The sequence below is a fragment of the Hevea brasiliensis genome, chromosome 16 (assembly GCF_030052815.1).
Source record: "Hevea brasiliensis isolate MT/VB/25A 57/8 chromosome 16, ASM3005281v1, whole genome shotgun sequence".
NCBI classification, from domain to species: domain Eukaryota; kingdom Viridiplantae; phylum Streptophyta; class Magnoliopsida; order Malpighiales; family Euphorbiaceae; genus Hevea; species Hevea brasiliensis.
In genome coordinates, this window is record NC_079508.1 from 37,535,647 (window position 1) to 37,551,736 (window position 16,090).

At 34.7% G+C, this 16,090-nt stretch overlaps 1 protein-coding gene, 1 long non-coding RNA gene and 1 pseudogene across 14 annotated transcripts; 1 reads left to right on the forward strand and 2 right to left on the reverse strand.

Annotated features, from left to right (window-relative positions):
• LOC110669916 (uncharacterized) lies at window positions 1-6,133 on the reverse strand (annotated as a pseudogene).
• Window positions 722-13,054, reverse strand: LOC131174820 (zinc finger CCCH domain-containing protein 48-like). 7 transcript variants are annotated; one of them, XM_058138847.1, is made up of 8 exons: window positions 8,811-9,817; window positions 8,462-8,647; window positions 8,263-8,370; window positions 7,747-7,896; window positions 7,073-7,252; window positions 6,494-6,591; window positions 6,236-6,393; window positions 722-862 (listed from the first exon to the last, which is right to left on the reverse strand). In XM_058138847.1, the coding sequence occupies exons 1-7, from the start codon at window positions 9,471-9,473 to the stop codon at window positions 6,243-6,245; spliced, it is 1,536 nt and encodes a 511-aa protein (XP_057994830.1). In that variant the 5' UTR covers window positions 9,474-9,817; the 3' UTR covers window positions 722-862; window positions 6,236-6,242. The 7 variants fall into 7 exon arrangements, with proteins under 7 accessions (XP_057994830.1, XP_057994831.1, XP_057994832.1 ...); XM_058138848.1 differs by lacking the exon at window positions 722-862 and adding an exon at window positions 12,682-13,054 and having other exon boundaries at window positions 6,021-6,393; window positions 8,811-9,429; XM_058138849.1 differs by lacking the exon at window positions 722-862 and adding an exon at window positions 9,836-9,959 and having other exon boundaries at window positions 6,021-6,393; window positions 8,811-9,429.
• On the forward strand, window positions 10,078-15,608 carry LOC131169063 (uncharacterized). 7 transcript variants are annotated; one of them, XR_009145047.1, is made up of 5 exons: window positions 10,078-10,219; window positions 10,321-10,561; window positions 10,799-10,951; window positions 11,496-12,907; window positions 13,528-13,542. It is a non-coding gene; the product is annotated as an uncharacterized LOC131169063 (long non-coding RNA). The 7 variants fall into 7 exon arrangements; XR_009145045.1 differs by lacking the exons at window positions 11,496-12,907; window positions 13,528-13,542 and adding an exon at window positions 15,557-15,608 and having other exon boundaries at window positions 10,083-10,219; XR_009145048.1 differs by lacking the exons at window positions 11,496-12,907; window positions 13,528-13,542 and adding an exon at window positions 15,521-15,536 and having other exon boundaries at window positions 10,083-10,219.
• Window positions 15,609-16,090: the final 482 nt, after the last annotated feature.

A 16,090-nucleotide genomic window follows, 5' to 3' on the forward strand; every position in this document is an offset into this window, starting at 1 on the left:
AAGAAAAAGAAAACAACGACCATAGCAAATAAGAAAACGACAATGATAAGAAACTTAGATGCATTCCCAGTCAGCATCATGCAGATACATAATCTTGGTGTTCGATTGGCAGTCAGAAAAAGACCTAACAGTCAAATATCTAAAGCTAATACTACCCAGATAATAACATATTTGTAATACTTAACTGCAAAAGCTCAATATGCATCAGCAGTACAAACTCGCCATCAAGCTATAACTAAATTCTCAGAGCGGTGCAACATATATCAGAGTTGAGTCATATTGAGGGTAAGTGCGCTAGGGAGACAAGGTTTTTCCCATACCCAACTGGTGCACTTCCTGGAGCAGCTCCATATGCACCTGACTGAGGAACCGACTGATCATAACTTGGTTGAGTTGCTGTTGGCTGAGCATAAGCCTGCTGGCCACTTGGTGGTGCACTATAGGTTGCCCCAGGGCCACTGCCATAAGCAGGATCTTGAGACCCTTGATACCCATAACCTGCATTGTTTGAAGCTGGCTGTTCTGGATAACATTGTTGTGAAGATGGGTATAATCCATAACCACCGGTTGGACCTTGCACATAGCCAGTTGACTGTTGTCCACCAGGCTGACGATAACATGGAACTGGCTGGCTACCTTGCTGTGGATAGCCGGGGCCAGAAGTAGGCATTGCCTGATTGTTCCCCTCAGCTCCTGATGCAGATCCATTTGAAGGATACGATTGCCCACTTGATGCATAAGGATACTGCTGTTGAGGTGGCACATTTGGACCATATGATTGACTGGATTGAATGGGACCTTGATATGGCATATCACCAGGTTGACTAGGCCTAGGAGGGCCATATGATTGGGGAGGTGGTCCCTGCAATGGCATGCCATATGATGGTTGCTTTCCATACTGCTGCTGCGCCCTATAGCCTGGTTGATTGCTGGCTTGTGGATATACTGGTTGGGAACTTCCATGTCCATAAGGATGCTGCATTGGAGCATGATTGTCATACTTTGGTTCGTCATATCCATGCCCATAGCCCTGCTGAGAAGGTACTGCCTGGGAATAAGGAGCTTGATGCCCATAATCTGGACCATGTGGCTGCCCATAATTATAATTTGCCTGTGATGGGGAATGGGACATGGCAGGGGTAGGGGACGGGCTAGGAGCATGCCCAGAAACAGGAGTAGAAATTGGGCCAGACGCTGGGTGATCAGATACATGGCCTCCCTGGACACCGTAGTCATAAACTCCACCATGCGGAACTGGCCCCTGCATGGTGGGAGGTCTTTGCTCCCAACCAGAACCAAAGTTACCTCTTGGGCCCATTTGTTGGGGAGGATAACCACCATAACTTGGAGGTGGATACTGTGAACTTTGAGAAGGATAAGGTCCTCGGAGATGATAATCGTAAGGATTTGGCTGTGATGAATGAGGGCCTCGTGGACCTCAATTTGATGGACCAGTAGGCCCACGAGGTCGATAGGAATGCTGTTGGTTGAAACTGCTAGAGTAAGGTGATGACCTCACAGTCTACACAAGGCATATTACAAAAATAAAGTTAGTAAGAAGCAATTATCCAATAAAAAGGAATTATTAAAAAAATTAAAATAAACAGTACGAGTAAGGCACAGTAGCTGCTTAAATTCGCAAAACATGTCTCCTTTTCCAAAGCAAACACCTGGGTAAAACCCTGACAATAATAACACGCAAGGCATGCTTGCAACGCATACAAAAGGAACCATAAGAATTGAAAACAGAAAACATAAATTAAAATAAAAAAAAAGGATAAACATTGCTTCAATTATAATATTAACCATCAATATCCTAACAGTTAGCAACTAAACAATGGAAAATAATCTTATAAAATTAAAACTAATGCTAATAACTAACAAAATGAACTGCAGAAACAATCATGTTGAACTGCAAAACTGTTGCAAACATTATAATCTCAAGTTCAATTCTGCACTGCCACAATGACCAACACATAATTGCATAAAAGGTAAACTCAAAACTGAAAATCCATAAAAGAGAAACATTTAGAATTTCAGGAGGAGCCTTTGAAGTTGAAAATTTATCAGAGTTAATAGGACACCAATGCTTCAAGAGTCAAGATCTTCATAATAACCAAATGACCGTCCTAAATCATTCGTTCATGCTAACTCATCAACACATCACGTTACTCTATTTAGGAAAACTAGCACGTTACAAGGGCAACAAAACATATTCTTGTACTGATCTTAACTTGGTAATTGAGCCTTTATTGCAACTTTGCAGCAGCCCAATACATGTCATAGAACATGTACCAAATTCTTCATATGTTCAGCACAGCAATAGATATGAATTAATATTATGTATCAATCTGAAAATGACTTCATACACTATGACTTCACCGCGAATTATACTTCTTCCAACAAATGTCTCATTCATAGAAGGGGCACTAAAGAGCACTAAGGTTAATACAATACAGTCTCACCGAATGATTTTTAACTTTCAAGTCTCAAAGCAATCTTACCAACTATTAACATCCAGCAATTGTGAGATTTAATGCCTGTTATCTCTCTTCAGTGGATGAAAGTGAATGGTGGTTGTCTATTCCTACAACGAGAAAGCAATGCTGGCCCCATGGGAAAAGCAAAAGCCAAATCTGCATTTTTAAGGTCAACCAATTCGAAATCAGCATTTTCATCATAAATAAATCGTGGCAACCGACATCTTGGATTGCATATATGATCTTCCTAAGAGCATTCAAGTGACCTCGGAATGAATCATTCATCAATACCACAACTTCCCACGTATCAACTAATTAGCTCTCATTCCCACAGAAAACTATGACACAACCTTCCTTCAAACAAACAAAAAGGTGCTACACATGCAAACAAAACAAATCATGATCTACAACTGCATGTAGCTTGGCAAAGCTAGAGATATAGACCATCATCTCATTGATCCAGTCAAACAAGATTTGATCTACAACTACATATTTGCATTTCCCCTTCAATTTGCTCTTAAAGATGATGCCAATCATATTAAATATTTAAAAAAAGAGTTGCTTTCTGCATTCACCGCATAAATACCTAACATCATTGTTAAGCAAGCACCACTAAGCTGATCACTTTTATGCCAAATCCACCCTTTTTAACAAAAGTATATTCAATGAGATGCCACTAATCAAAGTAAAACCATGAATAACAAGGTGCTGAAAGCAAAGCACACATTCATAACATGTTGCCAACTTGAAACACAAATGGCGCATGAGTACAGCTCATGAGATCCTACACATGCATTGACAAAGGAATTAAAGAAAATCATATATGGAACATCAAAATTCACCACTCAATCACTAGCAAATATCCAATATCGCATTTTGGATTCTTCAATTTTTAATTTCACATGACTAGAGTGTCTCACAATGGATTAAAACTGATAGCGATAACCATTCAACAAAATTTATCAACATAAAAATTAATTGAAGAATACAATTAGAAACTACTCAAATATTAACCAATATAGCTATCAAATAGATGCAATTACAACTGAAAGGAACTAGGCCTGAATTGTGTGGAAACTAAGAAACGTAAATAACAAACCTGATTCATAACATCCTTTATCATTTCTCTAGCCATCTCAATTTGCTTTCTATCACCAGTCACTCTCACTGTCCTTTCTTTGGAACCATCCCCTTCTGGAAGATGTTGAGGTATCAACTAAATGAAAATAGGCTTGTTAGTTATTTCCTAAGATGAACACTTTCTAAACAATGTTAACGACTACAATCAAGGCCTAGTCTATACAAAAACAAATTTCAATGCAAGGCCAACGACATCAACTACCTGAATGGGCGCTCCCGATTTGACTTGGAGAGCTTTAATGGCGTCCCCACCTCTGCCTATGATCAGACCAACCTGGTACAAGGACTGATTACGTAAGTATGTTTAAAAAATATCAAATAAGTATTTACTGTAATAACCATGCATCGTCAGCTATAAATGTAACCAACAACCTTCTCATTTGGAACTTGCATCTCAAGTTGTTCTCACACTACACCGGTCTGTGCACTAGGTAGGCCCCTAGCTACAAGGGAGGGGGAACCACAAGCATCAGCCTGCAATAATCATGCTTATGTTAGGGAATGATAGAAAATCAGTATCATAATCTCCAAATCAACTCATAGCATGTTAAAGAAAAGAAAAAGAAAACTGGGAAAAAACACAAGGAAGTTGTACTTAGGAAATAAAATTAATTCAGCTACCTCTGCTATGACAGCATTAATGAGCTTCTCAGCCTTCTTTATATTACTTAAAGTCCCTATTATTTCTACTGGCCTTGTTGTGGATTGAGGATTAGCATCAGCATCCCTTGTGATTTGAATTTTTGCCCCAGAATTATACTGCAGGTAACGAATAGTATCTCCACCCTTTCCAATAAGAACCCCAACCTGCAAAACAGTATTTACGCAACATATTTGTCAAAGGCTTTCTTGAAAAACAAGTTCCGTAAAGAATCCAATCATCAAAATAGCAAATAGAAACAGCAAAATGGCTGCACTGGGATCACAATAATGTGATTGCCACAATATATTCTGTATACGTTATACAATTGGTTATATATTTTGTTAGCGGCAATATCAATCATTTCTGTTATGCACTGTGGTACAATTACGGCTACCATTTCCTACTCTAAAAATAGTTCAAAGTCAATTGATCCCAGTAAGACTTTACAGCATCACCTTCAAAATCCCTTATAATAATTCATTTTCCTGAAGACTTTAGTTACCATTTTGGGGCTATTTTAGCGCACCTTATCATTGGGAACCTCCATTTTGCGTGAGGCAGTTTGAGTGTCAGTTGCGGGATCCTCGTCCTCCTCAGAATGTTTCTCCGATTCCTCTTTCTTCTCAGCATCATCTGTATTCAAATCCTCAACAGAAGCCTGTTGGGTATTAACAGCGTCATGACCATCTGCAGCGGGTTCTTCTTTACCTGTTGTTTCAGGAACCCCCTCAGATGGAGGAAGAGCAGCGGACTCTGCTTTCTCATTCTCAACACCTGGCTCTTCAACGCTCTCCTTCAAAACCGTTTTCACTAGCTAATTACCAACAAAAACTTATTATTAGACCAATTTTCAAGCACTAAAATACAAACCCTTAATTTTCTCTTTGGTGTCTGCTTGTATATTCAGACATCAAATATTCGTTCTTGGATTAGTTCAGATGATATTGTACTTCATCTACAAGAACAAAAAAAATGACATCGTGCCTGAAACCAACTCAAAAGAACCAGCAAGAAGTGAGCCTCAAATGAAAAAAAATGGGAATTCTAATAATGCCATTTTGAAGCAACCAATGGATGGTGAAAGAAAAACCAACAATACAGTAGAATCAAGTGAACTAAATGTGTGACAGCTTGTTACCTGAGGATGACTTTCTATACATACACTCATTCCAAGCTAATTTATTTTTCTGAGTTAGCGTCATAAAACGCTGCCATTTTCTTATTTTTTATTCTTCTTGGTCACAATATATTCATGATGCCCAACAATGCTCCCTTGCTGAAAAATTCTAGTTGACCAACGCTGCCACATTTGAATTTGGGATTTCCTCAATTTCAATTTTCTTTTTTTTTTTAAGTGTCGTTTTCCCAACTAAATTGAGAAGGGCAAAATGATATTTATGTATAAGAAAAGAGCAATAACAAAGATAAGAGTAATGTGATAACATTTTGATGGAATGGAATCAATCAAATTACCAAAATATCTTAATGCAGCAAAGGATATACTGCACAATTTAACATACGATCCTTTTGAATCATAATGAAGAGTAGGTATTGGGAGTATTCAACAAAGGAAAAAATGAAAACAATATTGACTTCATTAAAAATGAGAGGATGAATAATAGAATTAAGAATATGGGGCCTTAGGATGAATTCTTACATTTGATAAAATAAAGAATATGGGTCATAGGATGACTTCTTAAGGACAATAATATCAATTCCTTATTACACAATATTGCTCAAATGACAAAAATCCAAAAGCCAAGTGAAATGCAAATGTGAATTGAAAAACAAACAAAAAGAATTTAAAACAAACAAAAAATAGTTATTACATAATTTGGACCGCACCCGAAGGCTGCCTACGTACCTCCATCACAAAATGAAGGATCAGGTCCACGTAGTTCTACAATTTCTACAAAAAAAAAATCAACAGAACTCAAACAGGATGACCAAATTTTGCAAGACAGGTAGTTACAAAGATATCATGCTATTTCCATAGCTCTTCCATGTGATTCTGTCAACTTCCAAACGTCCAGCGTTCCAATTCCATCACCAGTGAAAAAGAGACCTCCAGGACCCGTCTGAATTGTTCTCACTTCGCTTTTCGAAAAAATCCTGCCCCTCTCAATGAATCTAAACAATGAAATAGGATTATATTTTTAGGGCAGTGCCAAAAAAAAAAAAATCAATTCACCGCACGCTGATTGCTATAGGTCTTTTAGTGTGCACTTACGTTGGCAGTTCGTACAGGTAAACAGTATTGTCACTGCAAGAGCAAAGCAAAATTGGTTTTGCTTCTGCATCAGGCATCCCACAAAGAGCAATAGCGCCCTGTTACAAAGAAACATTAATTTTACAATGGAAATTATTTCATTCCACCATTACTTTGACAATTTCAATCAAATAATAAAATAAAATAACTGTGAAATAGAGTATAAGAAATCAAATAACAAAGATCGATAAACAAATAACAATTGCATTTTTAATAGACGCTTCCACTTCATATATTAAAGCCTAAGACAATTAACAAACAAAATCTTCGTAGCTCAAAGAGAATAGGATTGATTTTACTCAAATTTTTAAAACTGAGTACAATTTTTTAAAAAATAAAAGATAGTATACGGAAATTACATCCACCAAGAGAGCTTAAATAAAAATTAGGAACTACATTCCATAGGACCAAATAAACTTGGTCAATCATACCACAATAACTAATGTTCAAACAAATCTAACCCTAAGATCTAAGAAAAAATAAAAGTCTACTTAAAATGCACAAGAATATAAACTTGGAAGTTGGAGATAAATAACTTACATGCTCCTCATTATGTGTGTAAATCACGTCCAAGTTACCCTCTTCAGTAAAAGCCCATGCTTTTATTGTCTTGTCTAATGAACAAGACAGTAGATATTGATCCCAACAAATAAGAGACGTTACAGCATCATTATGACCACTCAATGTATGAACACACTGTAAAGTGTCGAGGTCCCACGCCTAAAAGAAAAATGACAAAAACAAAATTTGGAGGGTGAGAGTAGAATCAAACAACCAAATATATCCTTCCCATGCACCTGAAGGAACAAAAGGAAAGCTGATAAAAAAAAAATTGAACTCTTATGTATTTAGAAATCGGATATGGAAGAAAACATGAAGAATTAATCCAAAAAGAAATAAAATTTCTTCCAAATATCACTCAGATGCACTATTGATACAAAAATTTAATTTAAAATAAGCCAAATATATAAGGGTGTAGTGCCTCAAAATAACTTCAGTGAATTAATAGGGCGAAAACAATATACCCTTATCGGATACGTTACAAATGATATGCATGTTGGCTTCAAAAATTCACATAATTACAATGTATTGCCTTAATCCAATTGACTGAGAGTATTGAGTCTCATGTTTTACAAAGTGTAGGGCTATATCAGAGCTATCTTCTACACAAAATCACACACAAAGGAAAAAAATAGTAAGGTTACAAGCATTACCCTTATAGTATTGTCCACAGAACCAGAGTATAGCCTATTTCTTCCAATGGTCAAGCATATAACAGCACTGGTGTGACCTTTCATAGATGAGGCCAGTTCAAAAGGATTTGGGTTCTTAGCACTCCCTTTCCAAGCCAAAATGGCACCATCCTGTAAACACAAAAAAGAAAACAATTTGAATTCTTCTTTATTTTTTCTCCATATCATATTCATGGTGATGATAAAAAAAAAAAAAAAAAAAAAGAAATCATGCAGAAGAAAGATTCACAGCATAACAATTGAACATGATGCCATCAATGGGAGAGCAGCTTCCAAAAATCATAGGAATGGGCACACAAAAAGCTTGTGCTACATCAGTACCTCACCCTTACATTTAAGAACAATAAACAGTAATAATGTGGCAAAAACCTAATGCATCATCTCAAAATTTCCACAAAATCGGGCATCAATAATTAGAAGCTTATTGTATCCACCGGTAAACATGTCAACAACTTAAAAAATTATAGATGCAATTACCTGTGCCCCCGCAAAAAGCATATCAACAACATCAGCTACAGCTATAGCATTAACTTGCCCAACTGGCCCATCGAGATTAAATTCAGCAGCTGTCTCAATGTTCCATGCCTAAAAGATCACACACAAAATGGCCATAAGCTTATAATAAGCAGAAACTAACCAAGCTAGATGAAGCACTACAAGTCAGATGTAAGCTAACCTTAACAATATTTGGCAAGCCTACAAATATCCAGGGGCCTTCACTGATTAAAGCCCCAATTTTGACACCAACATTTATCACTCTTGTTGATTGACCAGTATTGCAATCCCAAACATGTACTATTCCATCACTACTACTCGAGAAAAGCTTGTCAGATCTTGATGGAAGAGCAATCCCAGAGACAGCCTATCATACAAAAAGTCACCAATGAAAATCAAACATTTATCCATAAGTTTACACAATAACTCCTCCTGCGCATAAAATTGTTTGCATGCAAAAGAAAACACAGATTATATAAAACATGAACGGATTACTAGAAAGTCAAAGAAAAATTCAACAAGATGATCACCTTTATGTGCCCCTTGAGCTTTGCCAATGTCGAAAACCAATCCCCATAAAACCATGAATGCAAGAACTGGCACCCATCTTCTTTATCACATTTGTCTGACATCCAGTTCTCACATGCCTTTTTTGAGCACTCAACAGTTTTTTCTTCAGAAGCATTGCCTTCAACAACCAGAACTGATGAATTAGAGGATGGTTTTATCTTCTCCAAATTCATTGCCTTAGTGCCAGAACTGGAGCTCTCACGAGTGCATTTATATTCAGACCCACCACCTCCACCTCCACTATTTGAAGCCAAAGAATTCCCACGATTGGGGCGTTTCCTAGGTGGATCCTTAATAACATGATTGGTGCTATTCTGAGCAGTTTTAACTTCAGATCCATCACTCAATGCCAATGAATTTTTGAGGCCATGGCTAGGGCTCCTAATCGATTGTTCCTTCCGTAAAAGATTGGGTTGCTCAGATGTTCTTCGATAAACATTAGGAGGTGGCAATTCTCTGTGCATGAACCTACAGGGGTTCCTATTACACTTTCCCATCATCCAGTAACGACAAACAACATTGTTGCGCGCAGGTCCTCCTCCAAGTCGTGAATGAATGGTCGCAATCTTCGCATCCATGCTAGAAAGACAAAACACAATAGTAGGATGAACAGACGATACCATATAACTGATATATCAAACGATATCCACATTCTCTGCCCAATCTGTTTTCTTTAACACCACGGAAACGATGAATACAAAAACCTTAACCGGAGCCAGATAAAGCATATCAAGACAACATATCAGTCGAATCCATTATATGAAAATCCATCAGTTGCCGCAATCAAAGAACAAAACCATAACTAGATAAAAGCAAGAATCTTGATTTCCATTAGCCTATCCTCCAGCAAAGGCAACCGAAAATAAAAGGAAATCTAAAAAGAAAACCCTAAAAATCCACCAAGGACAAACAAATAAAATGGATTTGTGCATCGTCGCGACTGATTTCTTGGAGATCATATCTTGCGTGCAGTTAAGAATCAAACCTGTATGCAAAGAAAGAAGGGAGATGAAGTTTTCGAAGTCTTGTGTTGATGTATTGGCGATCACGACAGGGTAGAAAAGCAAGAATTGAAAAACAGAGGATCTTGAGCTTGTATTTAAAATTAATTAACCTATTTATGTAATTACTTATATGCCCTTGTCTTCATTCGTCCAGCTAGCCCATATTAAACCAGTCTGCCTGCCTAAGCCCAGCCCACCATCTGCATCTGCTATATGTTTTTTTCTTATCTTTCTCCTGCAGCCAGCGCCTCATGCCCTATTCCATCTAGCTCCTAGTCTCGAAGTCGACTGGTCTTGCCTGCTCCTCCTCTGTTGTGTCTGACCGACGTTGTTTCCTGCTTTCCTCTTCTTCCCATCGATTCAAGGTGAGGCTAAGGTTTTTTTTCCCCTCATTGTAGATTTTTAGATCTTGCCTCTTCATTCTCGTCTGAATCGTCTTCTCCAGCTCTCTTTGTTTTTTTTTCAGCTTTTATAGCTCCCAAAACTGCTGCTTGTGCTAGTGTGCTTCGCCGCCATTGCCTCTTGTGTTAAGCTGAGTTTTTGGAGCTACCAATATGTGACTTAAGCTGATCGCAAATTCGATAAGCAACTTTAGTTTTATTACAGCTTAGCTTCTAATTCTGAAGCAGGATTTTCTTAATTTTCTGCTGGTTTTTCTTGTTGGTCTCATTTTCAGGGGAATTGAAGAATCATATTCCAATGAAGATGTAAGTGCTTGCCTTACTACATTAATGGCTTTTTTTTATTCATTTTCTTTTTCCTCTCCATTCTTTCTTGGATGAGTGTATTACAATTTCCTCTCAAGGGTTATTGCTCCTGTAGCATCATCAGAATATAAGGTGTCTACATTTTTTAGTGAAAAAATTGAGTATATAGGATTTGAATGGGTAAAAGAAATCTAAACTCTTATGGGTGTTAATTGCATTTGTTGTTTTTTGTTGTAGGTTTCTGTTTATTTGGTGGAGACTCCTGCTTGCAGGCAAACGAGAGAGCAAATCCATGAATTTATGGAGAAGTATAAGACATACAAACTTGCAAAAGCTGAGATCCTCAATGTCATCAACGTTGCACCTCGTGAATTAGTTGAAATTGACCCGGTAGTTTTATTATTAATTCATCTTTCTCTTTCATTAATTAATTCATTCATTCCTTCTTTCTTTCTTTGAATTGTCCTTACAGAAATCTTGGCTTAGGAGTGACACTTTCTATGCTATTTTTCTCAATTTGTGAATGTTCTTTTACTTCTCATTTATCAGGATAGCTTTAATTTAGGTATTTGCTTTATGTAAGGTGTGAAGGGACGCATTGAAATAAATTTGTATCTTAATCATTTGGACAGAAAAAGAATAGAAATCTGCTGTTAAATTTGGCTGAGAAATTTTTAAATGGTAAAATCAATATGATAAGAATTAGTAAACGGTACAGTGTTGTGTCATGCATCTTACATTAATTGCTTTTTCCATTTAAAAATAGAAAAATTGTTTATTTTGGGAATCAGTTGTTATGTGATTCATCTTCCATTGTTCTTGGGTTAGCCCTTTGAAAATAATTTATTGACATAGTCTGGTATTATCTTAGTGCCAAATTGACTTGTTCTGGAGATATGATAGGTCTGCATTCTGTTCTTTTGAATCTGAATAGGATGCACTCCACAAATAGACTGATGCTTTGGCTGTCCATTTTTTCATCAAAATGGCGTGCTTTTGTTTTAAGGCTGGAGCTAGAAATAACTAAGGCTTTAAGCTAAAAATGGTGGCAAACATATTGTAAGTAGGGATATCAGTTCCCTTGTGCGTGTGTGTTTGTGTTTGTGTCTGTGTGTGTGTTTTTTCTATTCATTATTTTAATTAAGTTTTATGGTAAAAGTACTGGTATAAACCACAAGTGGTCTCTTAACACCATCAAATTATGGAAATTGGCAAGGTAGAAAGTTAAGAACACTTAAGTTTGAAAATTAAGAAACTATGTTGTAATGCTTTTAATTAAATTTATTAAAAAACTGAAAAATAGTTTAGACGAGTCATATGGCAAGGGCATGGAATAAGTTAAGAACACTTAAGTTTGAAAATTTTTAGTGCAGGACTCCTAATGAAATGTATCAGCAATCTAGAATAAAAAAAAATGAACTTGATATTTATTGTCACCACAGAATACTGTAATCCAATGATTTGACACTTTTGCTAATTAATAGCCAATATCAATCTGAACCTATCCTAGCTATGAGGTCTGGGTCCACGCTAGGCTCAGATGGAGTTGAAAAACGAGGTTGTGAGGAGAAATGCCAATGCTGATTTTTAGAATATTGAGAAATTTAAGAATGGCTATGGAATAAACTTTCAAAATTAAGGTGTTCTTGTAATCTTTTCAAAATTAAGGTTATCTACTATATAGAGCACAATAACGTTGTGGATGATGGAAACTAAAGCTATATCTGATGGGTGAAATTATCAAAGTCCAAAAGCCATAATTGAAAAATAAATGTTGTGTGTCTATTTGCATGTCCAAATGATGTGTAATATAGATTGCAATACTCTTGCTATCAAATTTGTATGAGAATCACCTTTTCTGATTCGCTATGTAATCATTAATTATTAGATAATATATTTCATTCTCCAATGTATATATTTGCTAGTTTTATATGTATGTAAGGTCACAATAATTTGTATAAAATCTACAAATTCGATTTTCTTCTCAATTCTTGATTAATAAAATTATGATTTTGATTCTAAATTTGACAACTTAGGAATTAAACAGATTCAAACAAATCATGATGTAAAAATAACTATTAGACAGGAAAGATTGGGATCCAAAAAAAAATCATAGATACCGCTTTTTCTATGCTTGAGAAATGCTGCATCCTGTTTGATAAGATTTTCTGCATGTGTACCAGAGAAGCCATAGCTGTTCCCTGAAATTCTATCATATTATCCAATAAAAAGGAAAGGAAAGCATGTAGATGCAAAATTGAATATCACTACTGTCAAATTCTTAAGCACTATATCATAACGACATTAGCTGTGCAAGAAGGGGTTGGGGGAATGAATAAAAAGAAGGTTGATGGTAGGAGAGGTCGGAGCTTTTCCTTTCCCTTCTGAATATCTATTACCTTAAAAATAGGAAATCATCAATATGCCATACAAATTAACTTACACAACCTGTGACCAACAAGCACAATAGCAGGAGGAGAATCTCCATACATTAACTATAGAACATATTCGTTGTTTGTAAGAGTGATATAACTCATATGTTGATTTAGAAAGTGAAGTATGTACGATCTAATTCAATGAAAAAGTCTCAGGCACCTTCAAATTAATATGCAAGTGTTGTCTGTGAAGTTGCCACCAAATGCAGTAATGTTGAAAACTGAGAAATTGGATCATCTTTGAATCACCCTCCCTAGAAATAGAAGCATGATGAACCTGGTAAAAATAGCCTCTTTAAATTGAATCTGTTGCACCATTATATGCATAAGTGACATTGTTGAGAAACACTTTAATAATGTGAATTTATGAAATACAATTTCTTAATTGATGATAAATTGGATTTGGTGAATTTATGAAATACTGATTTCACTGCCACTGTGGATGAATTTGGCATGAAAGGAAGTAGAGACGTTGCTAGCATTAAAGATAACGATAGGATCTGCGGAAATGGCAACAGCAATGTGATGAAGAGATCGCTTTGCTTCGACATGGGTTATAGTAGCAGCAGTAATTGCAAAAGGATTAATTAAAACACTAGGAAATATAGGTAGTTTGAATAAGCAGCGGAGAAATTACTAGAAAAGGATATATAGAAAAGGACATGGGTTCCACTGCTTTTTTTTTTCTTTTTTTTTTTGTGTAATTAAGCTTATTCAATATTTACATAAAAATGTGATATTATTTAAATTTTTTATGTAATTCAAATAAAATCTAAGAAAATTATAAACTAAATTTAAAATACATTTTTATCTTTTTTATAGATAAACACTTTAATTATGACAAGATTTTCTATATACTGAGGGAGAGAGAGATGAAGAGAGATTTTTTTTCATTTGGATAAATTTTTTTTCAATATTTGAAGGTTTGTATTTTTGTGCCAAAATTGTAACGATATGAATAAATCGCAAAAGAGTGAAAAAATTTGGCTGTTTATTATGATTAGAACTTTAATTCAAATATAGGATGAATTATAATTAAGTCCATAAGATATAGAAAAATCCACATATCAATCCTTAATTTGTTTTTGGCAATAATTTAGTCCTTAAATTTAAACTCTGTTAACAAATTGGTGTTTCAATTGAAATCAGACTCAATTTTCTGTCAATCAACCTTAGACTCTACAAGCCAACTCACATAATTTCTAAATTATCTCTCTCTCTCTCTAATGTTGCATTTTTTAAAACAGAATTTGCACTATCTTGGGCCATTAATCATTATAATCATTACAACACAATGTTTGGAAATACTTCTTTCGCAATACTTCTTTTGTGGCAATACTTCTTTTGCAACATATGGCACCAAGCTATTGGGATTGTTTTGGCTAGCAATAGTGAGATTTTGTTACAATTATTTGGGTTCTTGGTTTGTGTTGGTTATACTGCTGGGCTCCGTGATTCAAGGCATTTTATTAACCTCAGAAGCTGAGAAGCTGCAGTCTATGAATTTGTTGCTCTATATGGCCTCATAGCCACATAACTTTAAGAAAGGAGGGAGTTTCTTGGAAGTTGAATCTTGTTATATTGAAATGGGTTTGAACAGACCTCAAAAGCTCGGCAATACTATCTCGACCAGATGGATTTCTATCTTCTCCAGAAGAAAAAAAAAAAAAAAGAAAAGAAAAACAAATTAATGTGTATATTATCAGAGGAGACATTATTATTATTTTACATCAATTAATAAATCTTGAGTCTAATTTTAATAAAAAAGAAAGATCAATTTATTAAATAAAATTTAAATTTATGAACCAAAATTTTGTTAAAAATAAATTAGAAATTAACATGTACATTTTTCTATATTTTAAAAACTTAATTGTAATTTCCTTTTTCTTTATGAAATTATTATTTAGTTACTGTATTTTAATAAAACTAATTATTTAGTCTTTTTATTTTAAAATATACACCATTTAGTTTTTATATTTTTCTTTCCTTAAACTCTTTCATATCTCCATCAAATTTTTTTGTTGGTCAACTAACTTTAATGCTAGTCAAATAATTATTTAGTTCTTCTATTTTAGTCAAACTAATTAATTGGCCTACCTATTTTGAAAAATATTACTATTTAGTCTTTATTGTTTAGCAAAACTAATTAGTTAGTCCCCATACTTTAAAAAACCCAATATTTTAAAAGCATATTCCTATATAAAAATGAAAATTTTGTTATTTGGAAACTATATTTGAATTTATATTTTTTTAAATTGTTCAAATATTTTTCATTCTATTCCTAGATATGTATCATTATTGTCTTTTCTCTATTGGAAAAATTTTCTTCGATTATCGCCTGGATTATATTTACTGAAAGGTTATAAACTAGGCACTTCCAAAGGGGAACAAACTAGTATATAAGATAGTTGATACTAGAAATACCATACCAAATTAAATTGATTCCTGAGTATCAAAATTATGATTTATTTCTTTCTTTATTTGTATATATTATTTCTTGTTATACTATTGCACCACTAAGCAGAAATGCTTAGCGCGATGGAATTGCTTCCTCGCGCAGGTACTGAAGGTAAAATCAGTAGACTGTCGACTGAGATTTTTGGAGTTTAATTTTATAAAAATTTATTAAACATATGATGAAAAATTAAAAATAATCATATAATTCACATTGGCTATATTATAATAAAGCAAAAAAAAATATTTAGGTCAATAACTAAAATTTAAAAGAAAATTAAAATTATCGTAGATATATACATAAGAATTTTTCAAGAGAGTTGGGGCCATGGCCCACTAGCCCCTCCTTCTCTCTGCCCCTATATATGGACGCGCAGTTGCATAGTTAATAATTAAATATTAATAGTTGATAAATAATTATTAAAGCCAATGAAAATTTATTAATTAATAAGACATAATCATTGATCCCATTAAGTTGAAAGTTTAAGCTTTATTAATTATTTTTTTTACTAAGCGATCTATTGATGATATATCTTAACCCTAAAATGAAGAGTCTCTCCTCATCTAAACTTTTTATTATACAAAAAATAAAAATTAAAATATTGAAAATAACATAATTTTTGTTTATTTTTAAAATGTA